This window comes from Lepisma saccharinum, chromosome 8 (assembly GCF_977018435.1).
Source record: "Lepisma saccharinum chromosome 8, izLepSacc3.1, whole genome shotgun sequence".
Lineage (NCBI taxonomy): Eukaryota > Metazoa > Arthropoda > Insecta > Zygentoma > Lepismatidae > Lepisma > Lepisma saccharinum.
In genome coordinates, this window is record NC_139236.1 from 85,234,348 (window position 1) to 85,258,012 (window position 23,665).

General features: G+C 45.5%; 1 protein-coding gene and 1 non-coding gene across 3 annotated transcripts in view; one reads left to right on the forward strand and one right to left on the reverse strand.

Annotated features, from left to right (window-relative positions):
- Window positions 1-23,665, forward strand: part of dve (SATB1_N and homeodomain domain-containing protein dve) — a 214,970-nt gene that overhangs the window by 162,908 nt on the left and 28,397 nt on the right. For both annotated transcript variants that reach the window (XM_083127200.1, XM_083127199.1), the window contains exon 3: window positions 23,334-23,525. In XM_083127200.1, coding sequence (XP_082983326.1) covers window positions 23,334-23,525 — 192 coding nt within the window. The remainder of the gene's footprint in view (window positions 1-23,333; window positions 23,526-23,665) is intronic.
- On the reverse strand, window positions 3,487-3,559 carry TRNAK-UUU (transfer RNA lysine (anticodon UUU)). The gene has a single exon. It is a non-coding gene; the product is annotated as a tRNA-Lys (tRNA).

Sequence of the window (23,665 nt, forward strand, 5' to 3'; positions counted from 1 at the left end):
AGTGAGGACAATAGGAGAGAATATCCGTTGTAATAAAAGAGTATATTGCCTTTTAGTGGGCGCTGGAGGTATTAAGTAGACTTAGCTCCATCTTAGGGTGGACTTAGGGTCACCTCTTTTACAACTCGAACCTGAAACCTGGATGACCATTTTTCATCCGTCTATGTTCTCCTTGCGGTGGCTTTGTGAGTATTAATCTATCGTTGGAGTTAAAGAGGTTGTGGCTTCAGATAGGGAATCGCATATTCCTGTGACGTTCTCGGTCTTGTCTATCCCTCCAAGGAAGAATGTCAGTTTAGTCTGGAATTTCGGGGGGGGGACTGTATTCTTTTGTAGTTTTCCTACTTTCCTTGGATATTCTGATACTTCGCAACCATGACGATGAATGATGATGCGTCCACTGCATGAAGCAAGTTAATATGAACAAAAACGCATGAAGATTTGGCACACACAGGAGATCAGGACTCGAACCCGGGTCTCTGTCTTAACCGTGCCATTGCTCTCTACCACACAGCGGCAGCGAAAAATCAGACCGGCTCGAGTAGCTCAGTTGGTAGAGCAATGTCATGGTATGCCAGAGATCCTGGTTCGAGTCCTGATCGAGTCTGCGTTTTTCGATGAAATTCCAACAAGACCACATGAGTTGTTAGACGTTTCTGATTGGCTAATTCTGAAATCGACCCGCCCAACACACACACACACACACACACACACACACACACACATATATGCATTTCGAAGACTAACAAGGCTCTGGCGTCAGTAGGATTGGAACCACTTGAGCCCAATTAACAACCAATTAACACCTAATGTTGTGAACATGTGTGCACGCACATGCACTTGTTTACAACACTAGGAGTAGCCAGAAACAATAGGTGTTAATTGGTTGTTAATTGGACTCTACTGCTTTCTAATCCTACTGGCGTCTGCACACTCAGCCGGTATGATCATCTTAATATCTTCATCTTTGCAATGAGCCAAAATTGACAGAAAGGAGACGTATAATAAAACATACATGTAAATGGATTCAATATTTGGGCTTACCACTCCATGCTGCGGGGTTCGAGACTATACAATTGATTGATTTGATGTTTTAAGTCCACTTTATGCACAGTAAGGCTAACCGGGACTGGACCTACAGTTTAAAGTGGGATCAGAACCATCTGGGACTCACCGGGTATCGAACTCGGGACCTCTTGATTACAAGGCGACGACGCTACCTTTGCGCCATCTGGGAGGCCCTGGAAGTCAAGGCGCCAGAACATCGTTACCCTGAAAAATGCAGTTCAGAGCCTACTAGGCCCAAGAGAATTTGGCATTTGGGTGTCTTCAAAAATTGCCGCCCCTTTTGCACCCCGAAATCCTTGATGGTGCAAACGCAATACATTTATATCTATCTTAGCCATTGCCCAGCCTCTCTGAACCAGGAGAGCTACATGCAGATGTACATAAGTCATACGATAATTCCCGCATTCGTGTTCTGAGTATAGCGTTAAATTATTTGCACTATGAGGAATATCCTGGGGTTAAAGTAAAGAGCAGCGGGAGGTAAAGTGGCAGCAAAACAAAGAAAACAACCTTTATAGCATCATATTTTCATAGCTCGCGTCCACGCTTGTAATTACAAGCAAATCCGGGCACAAACATAAAGTCAGACTGTTGCTACGAGCCCAGGTGTCTATTTAGAATGGGTTTTTGTTCCTTTAATTTCCCTTCCAGCGCGTTCCCTTTTATCCTGAATTGCTTATCGCGTGGGGGGCTATCCTTCCCCCTAGCTCCCTCAGGTGCGTCCTGCCTCAAACAATTAATCCTGGTTTAGTGTCACGTTCGGCCGTAAGATGGCTCTGTCCGCGCGACGATTATCGGGATTTGCCTAGTTAAATCCCCCGCTCGAGCTCGCCTAACGACTGAGATTTTCAACAAAACAAAATCCTCCCCCCCACCCAACGTCCCCCCGCCCCCCACCCCTCACTTGCATAAGCCAGATTTTGGATTTTATGGTATGTGCCATGATTCCGCCAAGGGTATGGTGATTTGAGGTCGTTACGGTAAAACGGTATGGATGGGTTCACCGTAATTTCTTCCGTGTTGTTTCTACGTCGCTCTTCTCTCCCTCTGGGCTAGTCGCTGCGATGAAATAAGCGAAGGAACGAAGACAGTGAAATGTCCTTGTCCAGGATTCGAACCTAGTACCATTGGCTTGGCAGCACGTTACTCTTACCACGCGGAAGAAAACAGATATGCTTGAATGATTTGTGGATTTAAGTCCACTTTATGCACAGAAAGGATGATCGGGACTGGACCTACAGTTTTAAAGTGGGAATCGAACCACTGCCTTCACTGGGTATCGAACCTGAGACCCCTTGATTACAAGGCGACGACGTTACCACTACACCATCGGGGAGGTCGATATGTTTGAATGAACGAAACAGTTTTGCTTGTAAACAAAAATTTGTATTGAACAGGTTTTCTCGGGCAATCAGCCAGGTGATTTCCGGAAAGGCTTCCGGAAGATGAGAGTGACGTTAGCTCTCGAAAGCTCGGAAGCCTTACTAAATTAGAAGTATATTATTTGTATAATGCACACGATTTCTAAAAAGCTTTTGTTTTCGTGAACAATCGTTTTTCGCCTAAAAGCAAATATTTGGTTACCAAAAACTACTTTCATGGTTATTTTAATCAAATGTTTTTCTCTATGATCTCCTCTACATTTTCATATTTTGACTTTTATGTCTCAATTTTTTAAAAGGTTAATCTAGATGGTAAGGAATTCAAGAAATGGTTTATAGGCTAATAGGGAGGGATTTGAACTGGCTTCTTACATTTTTGCCATTTAAGTGATTTTCAATAGAAATACAAAGAGCTCTCGCCTCTGGCGCGAACGGTACCGGGTTCGATCCCCATGGGAACTCCAAAATGTCGGTGTTGACCCAGCATCGTTAGGTTAATTGGGTAGCTACGTGAAAAGTACATATATAGTAACGGACTCTAATCTAAGAAAGCTAAGAAATAGCTAGGATGGTACTCGATGCACTGACAACGCGCATGACAATGTAAAGCCTCTTGGCAGATAATGGCTCTGAAAGGGGACATTAGGAATCGAACTCGAGACCGCCTGATTACAAGGTGCCAGAGATAGACATTGAAAGTAGAGGTGGCCCAGTCCGTAAGGCGTCTGACTGCCACGCGGTCGATTCCCGGGGTACGTGATTTCAGGGGAAATTCTTCCTTTGCACATAGCTGAAGCCTTTAAGAAATGGGTACATGTGGGCAATACTGGTTAAAGTAAGTAGTTGTATCATAGGCTATAAAAGTTGTTTACCTTGAAATTATGCAAATGAGGGTAGATATTTAACTTTGGACGATGGGGGAGGGTGTAGGCGAGTATGACGCAATCGTACGTGAGGTTACGTAAGTATCCGAAAGCGTAGGAGTTTGTAGATGAGCATAAGAAGCGATGACGTTGTTTGAAAAACAAAAAGCTTTCGCCCGAACAGGGATTCGAACCCTGGACCATTAAGTTAAAAGCCTAATGCTCTACCGCCTGAGCTATCCGGGCGACAGAGGTTCTAGAAGGTATGAGTAAAACATGTGTGTGTGTGTGTGTGTGTGTGTGTGTGTGTGTGTGTGTGTGTGTGTGTCGTTGACGTAGGTGTTGTGAAAAAATACAAAGCTGCTGTAGATGTTATAGTTTATTGGTGCTGAATAGGTGCTACATCGGTTTCCGTGGCGCTGCTGATTCGTGTAGATGATGGTAAGGTCCGTGCTGATGGCAGGCGGTATCTGAAACGAGTGATAGAGAAGAATAAATAAGACGGCGTTATAAATCTTGAATGTGTTTTCGTTATTGAGAAGGAAAGGCGAGTAAAATGTGAACTGAATAGGTAATGAGTGTTAGAGTATATACAGCCGGGAATGTGGTTGTTTAAGAGTGGGGGAACATGTACAAGGTGAGTGAGATGTTTGTTTCGCAAGGCCGGCGAGTCTGGAGCCGGAGGCGTTTGTCGGTACAGCTTTGTAGTGCGTTGCGCGACGCTCGGGAATGTGGGTTAGTAAAAGTGGTTTGAATTGTCGTCGTCGTCGGAGGGATAATGTCAAGGTGAGTGCGATGTCTGTAGGTGCGGCAAGGTTGTCCGGTCCGTGGTATGTTGTCAAGGTTGTGAGCATAAGATGTAGATGGGAGTGCGTTCCGTGAATACGTAAGTGGTGTTGTCGGTACTTGTTTGGGTAATGTGTCCTTGGCGTAAGTGTATATATTGAGAGTACAGAGCCGATGTGTGGTGTGATTTTGTTTGCATCCGCAGCAGGTTCTAGCAGTAACGAGTAGGTAAATATGTGGTATTGGGGGAGAATGTGTTTGGTTCGAGTGGTACGTTAGAGTATGGTAATAATATAAACGTTTTGTATCGTTACAGGTTGGATTGAAGGTTTGTTTGTTTCGATTGATTGTGTTAGGTCAAACAAAATGTCGAACAACATGTTATATTGGCGTTTTTGTGTGGACGTGGAGATTGGTGGTAAAGGGGAGATGTTAATAACAATGGGTAAACACGATGACGCCGATCCGTTTTCGATGGCGAAATGGTTTTACGGACCAAGCGAAAAATGTAGGTTCGAAACGAATGTGGAAAATGAAAAAGTTCGTATGTGCGAGTCGTTCATGCTCCACAATAGATTACCTGCGTATAATCATTTTAGTTTCGTGACTGATGATGAGTCTGTGATTCGCGAGATGTTACGGACCGGGGAATTAAGTGGTCCGTACTACATTCATGCTGCGGAAGACAATTTCAGGCAAAAGTGTGTTTGTATGGAGAGGGAGAGGGTGAATTTTGGGAAGGAAGTGTGGTCGTTAAAAAAATGTACGACGCAATATGAAATTAGAAAAGGTAATCCGATGAAATTAGATCTAGAGCATATAAGTATGCCGAAAGGTACTCTATATGCTACTTTGGAGGAGTTTGTTAGATGTAAAGTGGGTGAGCATACGATAGGAAGAGTGGGTGGTTTCCAAAATTGTTTTATTTTGGATACGGGTAAAATGTCGCGCTTAAAGGAAGCTATGGATGCTGCGCACGACGAATTTCTGTATGGGTGGAATGCGGTGTGGGGGTATTTAAGTCTGTTTCATGGTCGTCTGACACCGAGACACACAATAGGGGATATGTTCATGGGGGACATGCCGGATGATATGAATTTAGTTGAGTGTCATTATGTGGAAAAAGATAAATATTTACCGATATATAGTGTGTTCGGCAGTTTTTTTGACCAACATGCTCAATCGAAAGAGGGTTTGTACTCCTCATTTTTTCCTGGCAGTGAGAATAAACGTGTGAAATTAACATCTATGTTATCCTCATTGACAGAAAGAAAAGAGGAGACAGAAGAAGAAGAAGTGGTGTCGACGAAAAGTTCAGAGAATACAAAAGAAGACGGAGAAGACGAAAAAAAGGAAGATTCAATTGTGACCGTGGAAGATTCGTCGAGCACCTCGTCCCCGTCACTGTTAGCATCAGATTTATTCGCCAAGGAATAAACAAAGTACGGAATATAGTATGGTGAGTGTGTGTCTAAACAGTTTGTTACTTACCTTATGGAGAGGTTGGTGATCGTTTGCACACCAGTGGTAAAGGGTCCTCTTGTTTGATCGCTGCTGTATGCGCTGCTATTCCCGTTGGATATAATGCCATTAAAGGTGAGCGAGATATAGTAGAGGTTGCGGCGGGGATGTTAGCCCGCGGCGGGACGAATGTGGAGGTCCGTGATAGAGGAGGAGGAGGAGGAGGATGTTGTGATTGAGGTTGTGGAGGGGAAAGTGGGGGTGCTGAAGGTTGTAAATGGGGAGGTAGTGGTGGTGGTAGATTCAGAGGCACCCCGTCACTAGGAGTCGCTGCAAATGGCAAATAAATCACGTCAGCGCGACGTTCCAATACGCATGACGACTGCCAGATGACACGTCCGTCCACCTCAATCGTATCTCTCTGTAAGGTGTCCACGGTTCGAACCTGGACAGAAAACAAAATCACCATAAGTATGTGTGTGTGTGTGAGATGGATGAAGTAGTGTGATTTGTTTTGTATTCACAGGGCCCATCACCAAGAGGAGGAGGATCACAAAATTTCCCAGGGGAGTATTGCCTACCCTGCAAGAAAACACACCGAGGCGAGCCTTGCGAGCAAGACAGCAAGGATAGTAACGAGACGTCGTACTATCTGCAATACATTGTGCGGAGGGAGCACACGAACGAATTTCTTCAGATACTAGAAGCGAACGCCATGCGCATAGAGAAGGAGATACAAGGATTGATCGCCCTGTATACAACAATGCAGCAGATGCGGAAGGAAAGTCCGGAGATCGATGTTTTTTTTCAAAATGTGCTACAAGATCCTGTAAAATCCCATTGGACCCTACGAAGCAGCTATGATTTGTACAAATTTTTTCGTAAAGAAAATTTTGTAGGTGTCGATAAAAACCTTGCGGCAAAGTACGATATGAAATAAGAATAATGGTGATGGTGTCGAGTACTATGATGATGTGTTTGTACACAACAATAGGTGAATAAAAAATCACTGACCGAGATTTTGTTGTTGTTGTTGTTGTTCGGGGGTTCTGCTATGAGTTGTGATAGAAAAAGAATACTTACACCAGCGATAGTGTTTGGTAGCTGCGACGACGACGACGACGACGACGAAGAGTAGCGTGTATCCATGATGGTTCTGTAGTATGATTGTGCTAACAAGAAAATATTTTGCAGAATAAATACCGGTGATTGTGGGTCAGCAGCTGTAGAGTGGAATCGGGTAGAGAAAGTACCTAAGAGGAGAATTACTGAAAGTTGTCTTGATGTAGGTTTCGAGTATGTTATGCGGTCGATTACATATGGTAACGTAATATGTTATGGGGTCAGCATAAAAGGTCAGAGTAGAGAGTAGCGGCGGCGAGCGAAAAAGAAAGAGAGAGAGAGGAAAAGTGGAACAAACATGTAGTAATGGTTGTGAAAATACAGAACAAGTTAGGTGTGTGGTTGTCGGGACGAGGATTCGAACCTACGACCTTTGAATTCGAAGTCTGTCACGTAAACCACTCACCTAACTTGTCCGGTATGCATCCTTACATGTAATGTTTTGTATTTATCGTCGACCGTGGGAGACAGAATAGCGGCGGCGGATAAGATATAGTGTTGTTGTTGTCTAGAGGTCCCACCGACGGCGACGGGTTCGATACTCTGTGGAGACATAAGAAGAAGTATATGGTTCGATTCCCGATTAGCCTAGAGGGTTCGAATCCCGCCGCCGCCGCCGCTTGGATTCGAGAAGCACACTATAGCGTAAGGTGGACATTGTTGCCTAAAAGAGGTCCCGCCGGCGGCGGTGGCGGGTTCTGTGGAGACATAAGAAGAATATGGTTCGATTCCCGATTAGCCTAGAGGCGGGTTCGAATCCCGCCGCCGTCGCCGGCGCTTGGATTCCAGAAGCACACTATAGCGTAAGGTGGACATTGTTGCCTAAAAGAGGTCCAGCTGGCGGCGACGGTGGCGGCGGGTTCTGTGGAGACAAAATGGTTCGATTCCCGATTAGCCTAGAGGAGGAGGAGGAGGGTTCGAATCCCGTCGCCGCCGCCGCTCGGACTTGGCTGACCGAGAAGCACGCTATAGCGTAAAAAGGGTCCAGCAGATGACGTGTTGTGAAGAAGATAGTTCGATTCCCGATTAGCCTAGAGGAGAAGGGTTCGAATCCCGCCGCTCGGACTTGGTTGATCAGAGTAAACTGTAGTAGTAGTAGTAGTAACCTATCGGGTAGATAGATATATATGTTTCGTAGGACACAAACCCGGTGTGTGTGTGTGTGTGTGTGTGTGTGTGTGTGTGTGTGTGTGTGTGTGTGTGTGTGTGTGTGTGTGTGTGACAAGGCCAAGCATGGCCTGCGGCCATGCCTGGCATTGTGCGGGGGGCCCCCTTCGTTTCCAAACGACCGTTTTCGAGGAGGACGTGCTGAGTTAGTAGCATCAGCAGTAGTAATAGTAGTGGTGGTGGTAGTGAGTTTCACGAGAGTGTATGGTATGGACGCCGCCGCCGCCGCTGTCTCCACGTCTCCGCTGGGTACCGAACTGCAACGTAGGCTCGGAAGTGCCGATCCAAATTCCGTGTGCATCAACAGGAGGTACCCGATGTTTCCGACCTACGCCGATTACCAGGGTCGCCTGTCGACATACAGTCCACTTTGGCCCGAGTCGATAACCATTCGACCGGAGGAAATGGCGGACGCCGGATTCTTCTACAGTGGATTCGGGGACGTGGTTCGATGCTACTACTGTGGACTACGTCTGTACCAATGGCAGCGGGGCGAAAATCCATGGATAGAACACAGAAAATGGTACCCTCAGTGCATCTACCTTCGTCTGATGATCGCAGACGGTCTGTCTGCGGCGACATCCACTGTCGTCGACGGCGCCGTCGCCGACGCGGAGCAACCTCCAGCTACAAAACTCTATAAAGGTATCTCTGGAGCAGCAGCAGCATCACCAGCAGCAGCAACCGATTCCTCGGACGTGGATGGGGAAGAGGAGAAAGAGTTGGACGCAACGGCCGTTATCGCCCCTGCGGTGAATGTGAACATGGAGGACAATCAACACTGTGTCATCTGTTATGTGCATCAGAGACAGATAGCTTACCTACCGTGTGGTCATTTTCTGGTGTGTGCATCGTGTGCCGTGAAGACCACGGATTGTTGCGTTCTGTGCCGTGCACGTATTGCGGTTCTACAAAAAATATACATGTGAAATGAAAAAACGTAATAAATGTGTATTAAACTATTTATTTTTTCTTTGTTTGTAGTGTTAGTACGTACAAGCTTCATATACTAGAGAATACATATAGTGGTGTTAGTAGTAGTAGTAGTAGTAGTAGTAGTAGTTCTGGTAGTCTCCGGTTTCATTGGGCGTGCCAGTGTCGGTAGTAGGTCTTCAATATAGGGTGATACATGTGCATGAAGGTCTCCCATTGTCGTGCGTCCAGTAGCAGGATCTCGCCGCCATCCTGGAGGGTTACCGTGAAGTTGCGAGCACAATCCTGAATGATGATGCTGAAGTCGGGTGTAAGTACACATTTTACCATACGTCGTTTGCTGCAATCTAGACGACGGTCGTGGAAAATGTCTGTAAGAAGTCCCATTGATTTGGTTAATTCTGTATATTTGTCCGTGCCGAGACTGATTCGGGAACCATCCTTCCGGAACACGATCCTAGTGTCATCCTTTTCGCCAACAACGGAAACCTCGAAGGCGTCATCCACGGTGAAGACAATTGCTCGGGGGTCGACGGCGGCGGCGGCGGCCATTGATGGTGGTACTAGTAGTAGTAGTAGTAGTAGTAGTAGTAGTAGTGGGTGACGAGGGTCTTTCGAGCAGCAGCAGCAGCGACGGTCACAGGATCCCAAATATAACTGGTCGGGTGGGTATTTCACTTTGGGTATTTATGTTTGAAGACATGAGGCCACGTGCGCACGAATGATGCGCAGTAGCCCAGCACTGAGAAGGTCGATCCGAGGACATACGAGTGGGTGGGACACATCATCATCACGGCTGACGTTATGTTTTGCGACACAGTATCGCATGTACGCAGCAGCCTGTGGGTGTAACCCCTCGTAGTAACACATGTAGGCTGCCAGCGTGCGTCGTGCTCGTAGGAATCGTTTCAGTTCATCTTGTGTCAAGCAAAGTCGTTGGTCGCCCACTAGAAACACAAGAATGCGTTCTGAAAATAAATAGTCTGTATGGACGACCATCACGTGGTCGTCGCCGTCGCGGAGTACTCTTGTGTAACCGTCACCTGTTTGGAAAAATGTTATTATTTGGTTCCAGTTGATATTGAGCAGCAGGTCCCGGAAGAGAGTCCAACAGAGGGGCACATCTCGTTCTGAGAAACGAAGTAGCACCGCCGGGAAACACTTCTCTAGTCCATTGGTATCGCCGTCGCCGCCGCCAAGTTCGTACCCTAGAATTATAATTTTAGTTGGAGACAGATATTCTAGAGATTGCCGTAGGCAAATCACATGCCCGCTGGTGGAGTTGGTGATCGTGGTGTCCGCCGGGAACGTCGTCGTAGTCGTCGTCGTCGTCGTCGTTGTTTCCATTATCGACGTCCGCGATGCGTTTTCTTTGTCTTCTTCTTCTTCTTCTTCTTCTTCTTATGTCGAATGGTCGCTGTTGTGAGGTGTTTGTCGTCGCCGCTGCCGTCGCCTTCGGTGTCGTCGTCGTCGTCGTCGTCGTCCAGGAAGATGATCTCCAGGTGAGCAGTGACAGGTACCGCCTTCAGTTTCTTAATGTCTGCAACAACAGGAACAAGAGAAACGATCGATGAGTCTACAACATGATTGCACACATTGTATATTAGGGTTAATGGTACAGCTAGTCGGGGTGGGAGTAGTGGTAGAAGGAGGATGCGAAAAATACGCACCAAACATTTGAATCGCGATGTGATCGTTTCGGACATGGTCGTTTGTGAAGTGTACGTGAAAGGGTCGTTTGGGAACTCGCATGCATTCGTGACGTAGGTATATGCAGCAATAGTGACCGCAGACGGTACTGAACAAATCTTGATACTGACGTGGATTGTACTCCCACGATATGCAGTTTCGATTCATGAACCGGGCAAAGGCTGGCTGAATAGGAATGTTTCCGTAGGAGTCGAAATATTTGCCGTACCCTTCCTTGTCGATGTACACGGCGACCCAATGTTCTCCGTTTTTGGTGGACGGATGAGTGTTAGCAACGAGGGCTGCTGGTTTTTTTGTAACTACCACGTCGGCGAGAATATCACTCGGGTAAACACCGTGGAAAACGTCTCCGGTCACAGCATCTCCAGAGAGTACGTTGTGGATGTCGTACGTGTTCATCCGGAGTAGTTGTAAATGACGCTCCTCTCTTTTGAGACCTCCACCGAAGTGTTATAGAGGAGGTATATCAAACACGTCATGGACCGTGTCAAGGGTGCATTGAATCTCGCTTCGATGCGTACCTCCCCTTTATCTGGTAAACTTCTGCATGACGGGTCATCGCATTGATCGGGTGTCAACTGGTAACATAACATGAAGTAACCGTTGGTAAACATTTCTCTGGTGATCATGTGCCCTTTGTCTGCATGATAAATATTTGTTCCTGTGAAGAGTGTATCGTATGCTCGTGTGATGTCTCCATAGTTTCCGGATGTAAAGTTCGGTTCCAGGGGCGCCGTCTGTACCAGCTGGTCCTTGAGGTACAATGCAAAGTAGTTCAAGGATTCGGGTGTCAAGTAAAACGGGTTCGTGTCTCCGCTCCCCACGAAGGCGTTGTTTGGAACCATTGTGAATATCAGAAAGGTTGGAATTGTTCCGTTGGTGATGTTGTTCAGTGTCAGGGATTTTCCTCCGGCCGGAACGGTGTAGGTTTTCAACTCGGATCGTTTGAAAAAATATTTTGCGTTACTCTTCTCTAGCGCTCTACTGTGTGCCAACAGGTAGGTTGGGTGTAGTTTGAAATGTGGGATGTGTAGCGTTGCTCGCTTGATCTTTATTGTTACCGGTGCATTTGGGGTGTCTCCCCACATGATGAATTCGTTTTTCGCCTTGGTGAGCACAACCTTCAACTCGACGTTGTTCAGAAGGTACTTTTCTTGCTTGAAAAAATCCGCATGCAGGTTGGTGCTAAGTTCCACATGGTTCTGGAGTTCCGTGCTCTCCGTGGCGGAGGAATCTGCCCACTGAAACAACTCTCGTCTTTTTGCAAAACCCTCGTTTGTAGCAGCATTCGCTTCATTTTTTGTGTCCTTGTAGAAACATCTGGATGTCAGGTGAGTTTTCGCCGCATCCTCGCCGTAGCCGATTACCGTCTCCAGAAAAGCCTTGTAGTGGTAGTTGGTGCTCGAAAAGGTAACCAGTTTGTCGTTCAGATAAACGGAGCACTGACAGAAGAGCGAATGTGCCAGATTGTTCACAACTCCCCACTGTTTTGTCGTAAGGTCGTTGTATTTCAATAGGGTACCGTCCAGTTTTGTCATTATCAGGTTTAAGTATAGTTTGGTCGTAGCCAGATCTCTGTAGGACTCGTCCGTTCCTTGACTCACAAATTCTACAACATTTTGATTTTCTATCGAGGCTATAGGGTGACAAATCTCTGTGTAATTATCCACAATGCCTGTTTGAATACATGGCTCCTCGAAAATATCCAGTGACGATGCAACACCTTCCATTCTGTCTCTAGGTGATTACGGCGGCGAAAATATATCCTTATGTCCGTGTTGGCGACGACGACGACGCTGACGCTGGGTTACTGTGGTGACCTTCTTCTTCTTCTTTTTGCTGCTACGGGTGGTTGTCTTCTTTTTCTTCTTGGGTGTCTTACGCCGACGACGACGCTCGTTACCTGCTGTACTGACACGCACACGTTTGCACCCGACTTTCGACTGACCAACACGTTTTCGTTTCCTAGCATTTATACCGGAACCGGTCATGTTTTTTAATTTAGCTTCGGCTTTTGTCAGCAGGTTTGTCTTGCTTTCGTGTAGACGTTTCCGCACAATGTCTCGTACAGCTGCTCCGTCCGACGTAGCCACATCCGCTAATATATTCGCTCCGGTACGTAACGCCTCACGTCCTATTGTCTTGGCTCCGGACATCACAAGTGGTTTCACGGCGCGAAACAACCAAGGAAAAAACGATCCTAGGATCCCATGTCCGCGTTGATATCTCCGCCCCTGGTAATACGGTCCGATTCCACGACCTGTTTGTGCCTGCCGAATGTAGTAATCGACGATGGTATTGGTCATGATCGGGGTTCGTATCCAACTGTCTGGGGATCGATTGATGCACGTCTATTTATTTATCAATCGTATAGTCGACGACGTGGACGTTTACGGAATTCCAGTAACACCATCGACGGCGAGCTGTTCCCGTGAAACGGTATAATTTCGTTCTTATCGTTTCGAAATTCTATTTCGATAGTTTCGAACGAATATCTGGTGAGTGGGTAATAGTGCACATTTCGAAAGTCATGCTGACCGGTGTTACCTGCGCCGGCGGCGGCAAAATCATGACATATGGTTCGTAGGAGTCGTGCTGTAGCATCCCCCACGATTTGATATGGGATCAAATCACAGTATACACATATCAGTTGCGTGTTGAATGGTGTGACCGTTGACGGCGTCGATGCGTCCTCCTCCTCCTCCTCTACGTTTTTCTTTTCTTCCATCGTGTACAGGACTTGTCGTAACGTGTTTGCCGTGTCGATCATCACGTCTTTCACTTCGTCCGTACTCAGGCTGTCGGGAATCAGGTTGTGAATGTTGGCTAGTAGTTCCTTCGTCGATGTGTACAGCTGCGGTGGTAGGTTCATGATCACGTCTCGACCCACTTTAATTCTGTTCGCTGTGGATAAAATTTTCACACTGTTAACGTTATGAGGAAAATCGTACGATTTTGGTCTCGAATACAAAATGCTGTTTTCGTTCGCCGCCGTCGCCGCAGCGACCGTGGCCACCAAGGTTTCTCTGGCAATAGGTAACACCGTAAATGTTCTACCGTCGTCGTCGTCGTCGTCGCCGCCGCCGCCGCCGCCGTCGCCCTCTGATCTTTTATGTCTTTTTACCGAAGGTTCCTCTTCTCCGTATACTCCTCCTCCAAAGATAGACTCGATATCGTTTATAAAACCATCCACGTATTTTCGTTTGTTTGGTTCCTTTTTCAAATCTCCGAACATAACCTGAGCAAATTCACCGACATTCGCGTACTGCATAACCGGAAACGTCAACGACCTCGTCTCATCCAACCGTACTACGTTGTCAAAATACAGAGGATATGTCACCTCCACCAATCCCACTTCCCAGTTTTCGTCCAATTCTATTGTTTCCGGTAATTTTGTTGTAAAATGTGATATTGTGTTTCGAGGGAAAATATCCATCGAACTGTTCGAGAAGAGACGCACGTAAAATCTCTCTAGCTTTTCCATTTTCTCCCTTCCTACTGCGGCGACACACGATGAACGTTTTCTGCAGGTACCCACGACGAAAATGTCGTAGGATACCCCAGCCACTTCACTTTATATTCCAATCGTCCGTTTCGTTTCCGACGTTGCAATATTTTTTCGATCCTGTACTCTTTCTCCTCGGGAACGATGATTTTCTGTAGTTCTTCCGTGTAAAACGATCCGTCCAACACGTTACCTTGGAGATCTTCGACCAGATAAACTGGAACAGGTTTACGTTGAATTCTTCTGTGTATTTTGAAATGTTCACGACTCCAATTCGGTACGTACCCCTTTTCGAAAGGTAATTTCACCTTACTCACTCGTACCGTATCTCCTGTACGAAACACTTTTTTGTCTTTTGCGTCGGCGACAAGCGGTACTGGTTTCGTCGACGACGACGACGAACCTTTTTGTAAATTTTTCCACACCACATACACATTATGTTCGTTGACGTCGACAGGTTTCATACCTATACTTCTATGATACGATTCGTTGTATCCTCGAACTAATTTTCCCAGAACATCGATATACCTGTACGTTCCACGTGTGGTAAAATATTTCCACATACGTGTTTTTAATGTCCTGTTGAAACGTTCCACCACGCTTGCTTTGACGTCTGCGTTTCTAGGAATACGATGCTCGATACCCTCTCGTTTCAACAGTTTCTGGAATTGAACGTTGGTGAATTCTGTTCCCGCATCTGTCTGTAACACCGTTGGTTTCCGTTTACACTCTCGGAGAAGTTTACCTAATGATCGCGTTACCTCTACACCAGTTTTGTTTCGGAGGGGTACTGCAAACGCTTGCTTGGAAAACACATCAATTACAGTAAGTAAATATTTGTAACCTCGATTGTACCTTTTCAGATTTTGAAGATCGTTCAGGTCTGCTTCCCACAGCTCATCAATGTTGGTCACGTTGTAGTTTACTCTCGGGTACTTTACACGTTTGGGTCTATGCAACGTGTACGTGTCCTGCTCCATCAACCATTCCTGGACCTGCTTCTTCGGTATCCTCTTGTCTACGACCTTCCACAACTTGTCTGCAGTGGTGAACGATTCTCCCTTCTCCGGTGAATAATACGCTGCACCCAGGATCTTGTTTACATCCGTAACGGTTCCCATGCTACGTGTCTCGACCGTTTTCTGCTCGCTGTGCCACGTGCACTTCGTAGTCGGGATTTGATAGGAGTACGTCTCGGTGATTTCTTCTTCTTTTTACCCTCCTCGCCTCCGTCGATGTCGTCGTCGTCGTCCTCGTCGTCGTCGTCCTCTTCTTCTCCCGGTGTTGTCACACCTTCCTCTTTCACCAGACGACGTTCTACCCACGGCAATCCGCTAAATATTGTAGCACCTTCTTTATTTACGTTTCCAACCTTCTCGGGCGGCGTCGTCGACGTCGTCGTCGTCGTCAGTACCGGTATGGTCAAAGGCTCCTGCTTCCTACGTACCACACGTAGGTACTTGTCCAATGTCTGACGATACAATGACCATTTTTCGTGATCGTCCAAGTTTTTGGAATATAATATACGATGCATTTCCTGATCTAAACCCGTTAATTCAACGTTGGCTGCGTTCCCTTTGATTTTTTCAAACTGCTCCGGGGACATCAGAATCAATTTTTTGTAATGCATTTTTCTATACCGCCGCTCACCGATTCAACAATGTACCCAGTAAACCACTAATGACGCTACCTAAAAGAACGGGAAGAAATCCACCCTTCTGTACGAGAAGACGTTTTCTCTGTTGTAACGGTACGCTCTTTGTTGCTAATTTTCGTAACACGTTTTTGTACTTTGCAAGTTTACGTTTTGTCGCCTTTGTGATTGGAACGTTGTTGTTCAATACGTTCAGACAGCACTCGGATAACGTATTCACCAGTTTTGGATCGGCTTCCTTTAAAATAGCTCTTCGAAGTCTAGGTGGCGCCGAACGAAGTGTTTGGAACAGACTTCTATTTGAGCGAATAAATTTGCTCATCGTGGTCGAAGGTCAGGCATCGATCAGGATCTGGAACGTGCACCACACAGTAACTAATACCGTTTTTCTTGTCGTCCTCGGACTGTGTAAACAATTCCGATCGTACACGGAGCGGTTCGGGTGTGTCCTGAGTGAAGTCCAGCAAACAATAACTGTACGGCACTCGCGTACATTCCTTAAATAGTTTTTCAAAGTTTCTCCACACCCCCGGGTAGATTTGACGTGCCAACGTTGATATTTGCAAGTGGTCTCTGGGATTCTTAAATATAACCATGTAGTTAGCGTTCAAGGCTATATCACGTGCTTTTGAACCTTTGGGGAATATATTTTGCGTTAGAAGTAACACACTCACGCAATTGTGATGCGACATTTTCGTAAACAAATCTGACACCCCGTTATCGTTGTACGCTTCCGTCATCATATCATCCAGGATCACCAGACACGGACTATGACTTGTGATCACATTGTAGTCAGGTATTCCGTTATAGTGTTCCACACCCTTTATATCCGGCGGATGGAAATTTGACCCTGTACACCAAAGAATGTTTGTAAAATCTCCTTCGATCGTGTCCTTGCGGTTACGCAGCAAATTGGTTACAAATGTTGATTTTCCGCAACCACTCGGTCCGGCAACGATACAACGAAACGGTTGTTTCCATCTCAGTGCCATCGCAGCTACTAATCTGGTGGTCCCACACGCGTCTTCATTTATGTTCTCAATCTTGGTACCCATATGGTAGTGTGTCGAAAGTGTCATTTTTCAAACGCCTTTTTGTGTTCACAACCCGGTACGTTTTCTCCTGCGGTTCGCTTACCAGAATAAACGGACGTTTTCTGGCGATTTTTTTCGGATATCGTACTGTAATCTGTCTTTTTTCCTCAAGTGTCATAACAAATTCCTTGATAACATCGAAATCAATTGTCATACTCGTACCATAGTCCAATGTTATTCCTTTCACTTTCACCACTCGACATTCCTTTTGTTTCTCCGGCGACCATACACTTAATGCGTAATTCTTCGGTCCACCAGCTACAAATTCACGAATGTAGGACCCCTCACCAAATTCCGCCAACTCGTCTGTCAAATCACCGAGATAATCTCCCAAACGTAATTTACCTCGGTTCGTGTCTGTCTCCCTGAATATCACACTATCCGTGTCGCAATACAAGATATCCTCCTGTAAAACGTCCAACAACTTATATAGACGCAGTCTGGCAAATGTGGTCGTGTACGCTCCTATGGCGACGTTACCCTTTTTGTTGGTGGGTGTACATTCATCCAGGTACGTCCAGTTTACAAAAACTGTATCGTCGTTCACAAACAACAGCTGTTTTACTTCGATACCCGGTTCACTTAATTTTTCAAACAAATCTCGTGGTTGTTTGATTATGGTCGTTTGGGGTTTGTTTGGATTTTCACAAAATTTACCCCACAATGAATTCAAACATAGTTTCGCCACTGCACGTAAACCAGGATTTTTTTCCACTTTTTCCTTTCGAAGTTCGATCCCTTCGTGTTCACGATAACGTAGAAGATACTCGTCTTTTTTTTTCTCATCCGTACACCATGAAGGCCAACCGCTACTCTCCTGTTTGATCTGAAGGAACGTGTCCACGTATTGAGCGAACAAACCGCCAGTCTGGGTTCGAGGATCGTAAACACTCACTTTGTACTTCCACACCTCGTACACGTTCAGAATCTTATACCCTTTTTCCACAGCAACACGAACTTCATCCAACACCCACGTTCCCACAATAGCTCGCTCCTCATCCGTATGCTGACACCCATCTTTTTTTCCTTCTAACTGATCGCACAATACTGCACATGTACGACACAAAGGAAACAACAGTTTTCCACCGGTCCTCAACGGTAACACAGGAATGTACAATCGTTTCGGTGGTAGTACTCGTACTTTTACAATCCCATCCATCTCCAACATATCCTCCGTTGTGGGTATATTCTCACCGAATAACACCTCCGGATGACCTACCGGGGCCTTGGCGAATTTATTTACCGTAGGATACAAGGATGTAATGTCGAAATATTTTATCTTCTCCTCGGAACCTGACGTCGATGAGTACATTTTGAACACTTCCACCCGACCTCCATATAGAGCATCCCGCACTCTCAACGGTAGACATTGGAACGTGGGGTGCTCTTCCAACTCGCTACTCAGTGTAGGACGATCTTTTAATATCTGGAGAAACTCGCACTCCCACATTTCGACTACTGTATAGCCCAACTTACGAAATAGATCCGATATTCTCTGGGTTCGCTCATATCGGGCTCCCATCGTGTCCGCTGGATCGGACTGTATTTTCTTCGATACCGGACTGTTTCTTTCCTTGAAACAATTAGGACAACCATGAAAGTAACACCCATGATACTGATAGATGGTCTTGGAGTCTGCGTCGTATCCATCCACAGGAATACCATTCACAACTTTGTGCTCCCTTTCTTTCCCTGCATACTGTAAGTCCACGTGTTCTGTTTTCTCCACAAACATAAGCCATTTTATAGCATTTTTCGATTGGTTACCGAGCTGTCTGTAACCATCGTTGGGAATTATTCCCACTGTACTCGGAGGAAGAAAATGACGTCTGTACGTCAAGGAACAGGCAGATGCAATCGTGAAACATTCTACCAGAATATCCACTCCCGCTATGTCCAGAAAATGTTGTCTGAATTTCAACACACCAAGACGTAACACGGTCACATCCTGAATACAATATCTTCGACACTCGTATGCGTTGTCGTACAGTACACACCTATCGGTTTCTTGCTCATACCACTGGTAAAATTTCTCCCGTTGTTTCAAGGACATATGGTCTGGATCGAAATAACGTTGGTGTGGAAATGGACCTCTGTAATTCCGATTTGCTTTTGTGTTGAAAAAGTGTGGGTAGAATCCTTTTGTCTCTTGTAGTCCAAAGGTTTTCGAAAAATTTGACAACGGCATTTGCAAATAGTTTAGCGAATCCAGAAAACACACCTTTTTGCCTATACTCATGTACATTATCTTTGTCCCATCCATTATAACCTCCGGTGGTTCCACGTCGCGTTTCAACAACTCACCCAACACAAACATCCCATCATATGCTTTAAAATTGTGGGCGACTAGAACAATCTTTTTGAAATATGGTCGTTCGATACATACGTAATCCACAAACTCCTTTACTGGATCCTCCTCGAAACAATGTTGTCTTATTCCACACACGTTACAATTCTTTTGAATGTCACCGTCGTCCATACAAAACCTACACACCTGCTGGACCACACACAAACACGGTTCATGGATATACGATGATGGACGACCAACAAACGGCGTACATTGTGTAGCTTCGAAATCGTAAAATACAAAGAGGTACCGTTTCAACGCGTTTCCTTCTCCCCGTCCTTGATGTCTTTCCATGTAACACAGGTGGTTGAATTCTTTTTGTTCCTTACACGTTTTACAATATCTGTAGCCACATCTGTGTTTTCCCGTGTACGGATGCGTTTCGTCTAATAGTTGGAAACAACCAACACAACTTCTGATCTGACTACAAACCGTTCCCTTACCGTAACGTGTCGTCAAATGTTTTGCATAACAAATGTCACTGTTAAAGTTTCTGTTACATCTAGCACAACTCACGGTACGTTCCTTTTCGCACACAGGTTCGGACCGACACTGAGGACACATACTCTTACAAACATGCCTTTCGTTCCGTGCGAATAAATAGCATTTTTCGCAAAAATACGGAATTGTAAATGCACCCACAGGATTTACAATCACATCGTAATGGTTTGTGTCCTGATTCAAAAGAAGGTAAATTGACTTTTTGGCATCGGGAACATTTTGTGCAAACACAACTTCCGGCTGTTCCAAACTGTTAAACACAAATATTTTGTATTCGTTACGAAAATAACGCTGGAACGCAGCCAACTGAATAAGACCCCCTCCTGTTTCCTCCAGATCCACATCTGCTTGTCGACATAAATCCAATGCACATTCCGTCAATCGACCATCGCCATTGATGAACATCTGCTTATGTCGACGAAAATATTCCGGATCGCTTTCTTTATTTGCATACATTATGCCGATCACCAACGCCTTTGCAAGACATATCTTCGCATCCTTGGAACCACTCGCCTTTGTACTCTTCACCGTCACCACACTCCTTTTCAACTGCACATAACGTTCCTTCGATAACACACCCCTACTTGTATATTTTCGTCCATATCCTACAGGCATATCGATTACCGACACCTCCATCTCCAACAGATCCGTAGATAGAAACGTAGTATTTGATTGGAGCACTCGAGCAACCACATCCCATAATATATCAGGATGCATTTGACTCATTCGACGTAACGATAAACCAACAGGTTTGATACTTTCGTCTGTTACATTTCGCAACACAATACCAATCTTATCTGTTGCTTTATACTGTCCGACGATATGTGACACCACATGGTCCAAACCTTGGTGCACCCATTGTAGCGCATCTGTTCCATCCGGTCCATTAAAACTAAACGTCATTGTTGTACATTCCGCATTGTATTTTTTTATACGACGAACGCCCACCTCTTTCAAATTCACATATTTATTGTACGGCACCTCAACACGACGATTTGTTTCCTCTTCTCCCACACCTTCTTCGTCTTCTCCATCTTCCACCCGCCTCAACCTCGATCGCGATGATGTACCTGCACCATCTTGATTTCCACCGGCAACTTCCACTCTCAGACGTTCCAATACACCCAATTTGCTACAAGGTTCCCCTTCACCCATTAATCGAATCACCTCCTGCAGTATCAAACGTTTCCTATCCACACTTCCAGTCGTTCCTATTCTCTCGTACTGGTCGAGTAAATAATCACACGCACTCAAATAACTACCTTGTGGTGCAACCATTGTCGTCACCAATCAAACCACCTTACCAACACAACAGTCGAACAAATATAAACGTTCCCCCCGACACAACTGTACTTATATTCTCTACCCAGCCATGACGTCAACTCACCTTCACACAACCCCAACCGACGCAACAACAAAGGACTCAACGCCTTCTCCAAACTCAAAACACGATCACGGAAACGACAACGATCCGACGCTAACATTACTCTTGGCACCTCGTAGTACCTGGCGACCTCGGAAAAACACACACGTTTCTGCATTCCATACACACTAATCTTCTCCCATCACATCCTTCCTTTTTGTACCTGTTTACCTTGAGACAAAGACGACTACCTCCAACCTAACATTCCGTACCACACCCAGTTCACCTCGATCGAGCACGTACTCGCATTTTGAACAAGGACACCCACATTTCACCACAACGACATTGTATACATACTCACCTTGAAACATCTCTAATATATTCCGTACCACACCCAGTGCACCTTGATCGATCACGTACTTACATTTTGAAACTATCTCATTTTGAACAAGGACACCCACAACGACATTTTATACTTACTCACCTTGAAACACACACATACTTCCCTTTTCCTTATTATACTTACTCACCTTGAGAAACCACGAACCCATTCGTTCAGTCTGATACAATCTCCCAACTCCCGCATCACGTCACTTTTCACGCAGATATTCTGCAGAACGACGTAAAATTTACGTTTGCCCTCTTGCCCTACAATCTCCGGGTGGGTGCGCTGATAATAATCAAATAGATGAGGCGTATTATCACGATCGCGAAAATAACTTCCAACACGTTCCATCGTATGCTCCAAACACGTCGGACAATTTTCTTTCTCATACTCTCCCGAACAAAAATCGGAATGGTACGTCAAGCATTCATGGCCCAATTGATTTGCATACCCTTGGAAACAACCGCCACACATTACCCTATACATCGGTGTATAACCCTTCAGCGTATTCACCACGCACGTCTCATCCAAAACATCCGGAAAGCAACCGCAACTAGCCAGCATACAACCCGCCACCTCCGCACCACACGATGTCCCTGCCACGTCGCTCATTTTGCGTAATAACACACTCCCGCTCTTTTACTTTAACTTTTATACCAATCTTACCACATCCCTCCTCTCCACAACCTGCTCACCTTCGATTCGTAGCCCTACCATTACGCATACTAACATTTCACGACAGCATGACTCAGTCGATACAACATTAGACTCCTCGTACGGGGTTCGAACCCCTACTACACCTCTATGTTCACCCCCACCTCTTCCATCTACCTACAATCTCCTACGCTATCATTTACTCCCACCCCTTCACCCACGTTGCGTCATACTCGACTACAACACTCGGTAACCTTCAATTATTAAATACCTACCCTCATTTGCATAATTTCAAGGTAAACAACTTTTATAGCCTATGATACAACTACTAAGTAGGCTGGCGCATGATGCTGATCACATGACATTCCCAAATGACATAGATTGTGAATGTGTGAAGCCCTATCTCCACATCTCTTGATATGCCTTAACGGCATGTTTCAATGTACAGTCACCGGCATTAAAAATGGGACACGTATATCCTTAAATACTAGTTTCCCCGCAAGGCGTTATGTGTGTTGCCTAACTCTACGAGGATAAGTGGATTTTAACAGCAAACTTTAAACTGGCAACTTCTATCATCGTGGAGTTAGACAACACACACACAACGCCTTGCAGTGGAGCGAGTATTTCTGAATTAGTTGTCCTTTTTTAATTGCCTGGGACTGTACAGGGTGTAGCTTCATCTATTACTTTACCGGGTTAAAATATTGACACTGCCGCACGCACATGGTGTAAAGCATGGCAATTTTCTTCTTAGAACTAACCAAGGAAGTCACCATAAATAAGTATTGCTAGAAAGGTACTGAAATGAACTTATAATGCAATGTTGAGCAACTAGGTACCATTTGAGAAGTTCAGAGAGAGGAGTTGTCCGTGCGGTGCGAACTTCAAGCCTGCACACTGCACCTTAAGGCCAGTAAGCAGCACGTACGTTTAGGGGAAGGCACCCCTTTTCACAGAACTACCACCTGTTTCTTCTGCCTCGATTACAATGTCACACTGCGCTGTTACTGACGAATCAGGGGACGAGAGGTTTCCCACTGCACGGACGCAACCGACGAAGCCTCCTGCCTAGCCCAATCCCTTCTTTCTTCTCCTCTTCCAACGCTAAAGTACCGCTATTCGCTCTGCAGTCCACAAGTGTATACGAGAGCGTTCTCCCACAAATCTTACATTATGTTTATTATTGTACAGGGTAATTCCAAAAAAATTATCCGATTTAAAGTGACTATTTTTTTGTGTATGAAGATAATGTTTATTCGAAAGAAAATACCCTGAATGCTAACGCCATTCAATAAAGATTTCAACATGACCAATCGTTGTATTTTGTTCTTCCAGGGAAATCCATTCCAGTGCACTGCGTCGTCGTAGCGGTTGTGCTGGAGGACGGGTCCGAACCTAGGAAATCCAAGCCGGTGGTGGAGACTGACAGCTACGCCATAATAGCTGTGAACACGCCATTCGAGGATTTGGTGCAGGTGGCACTCCACAGGCTGGGCTATTCTAGAGAGTGCGCCGCTGCTGCCAAAGGTAGGGGTCTTCGCCTGTCATCATTTCTGGTATTTTATTTTACAGGATAATTCAAAATTATTCATCCGATTACAAATGACTAGGACTGAGCCGATACCCCTTTGAGTTTGTGTTTATGAATACTACATCCTCATAGAATA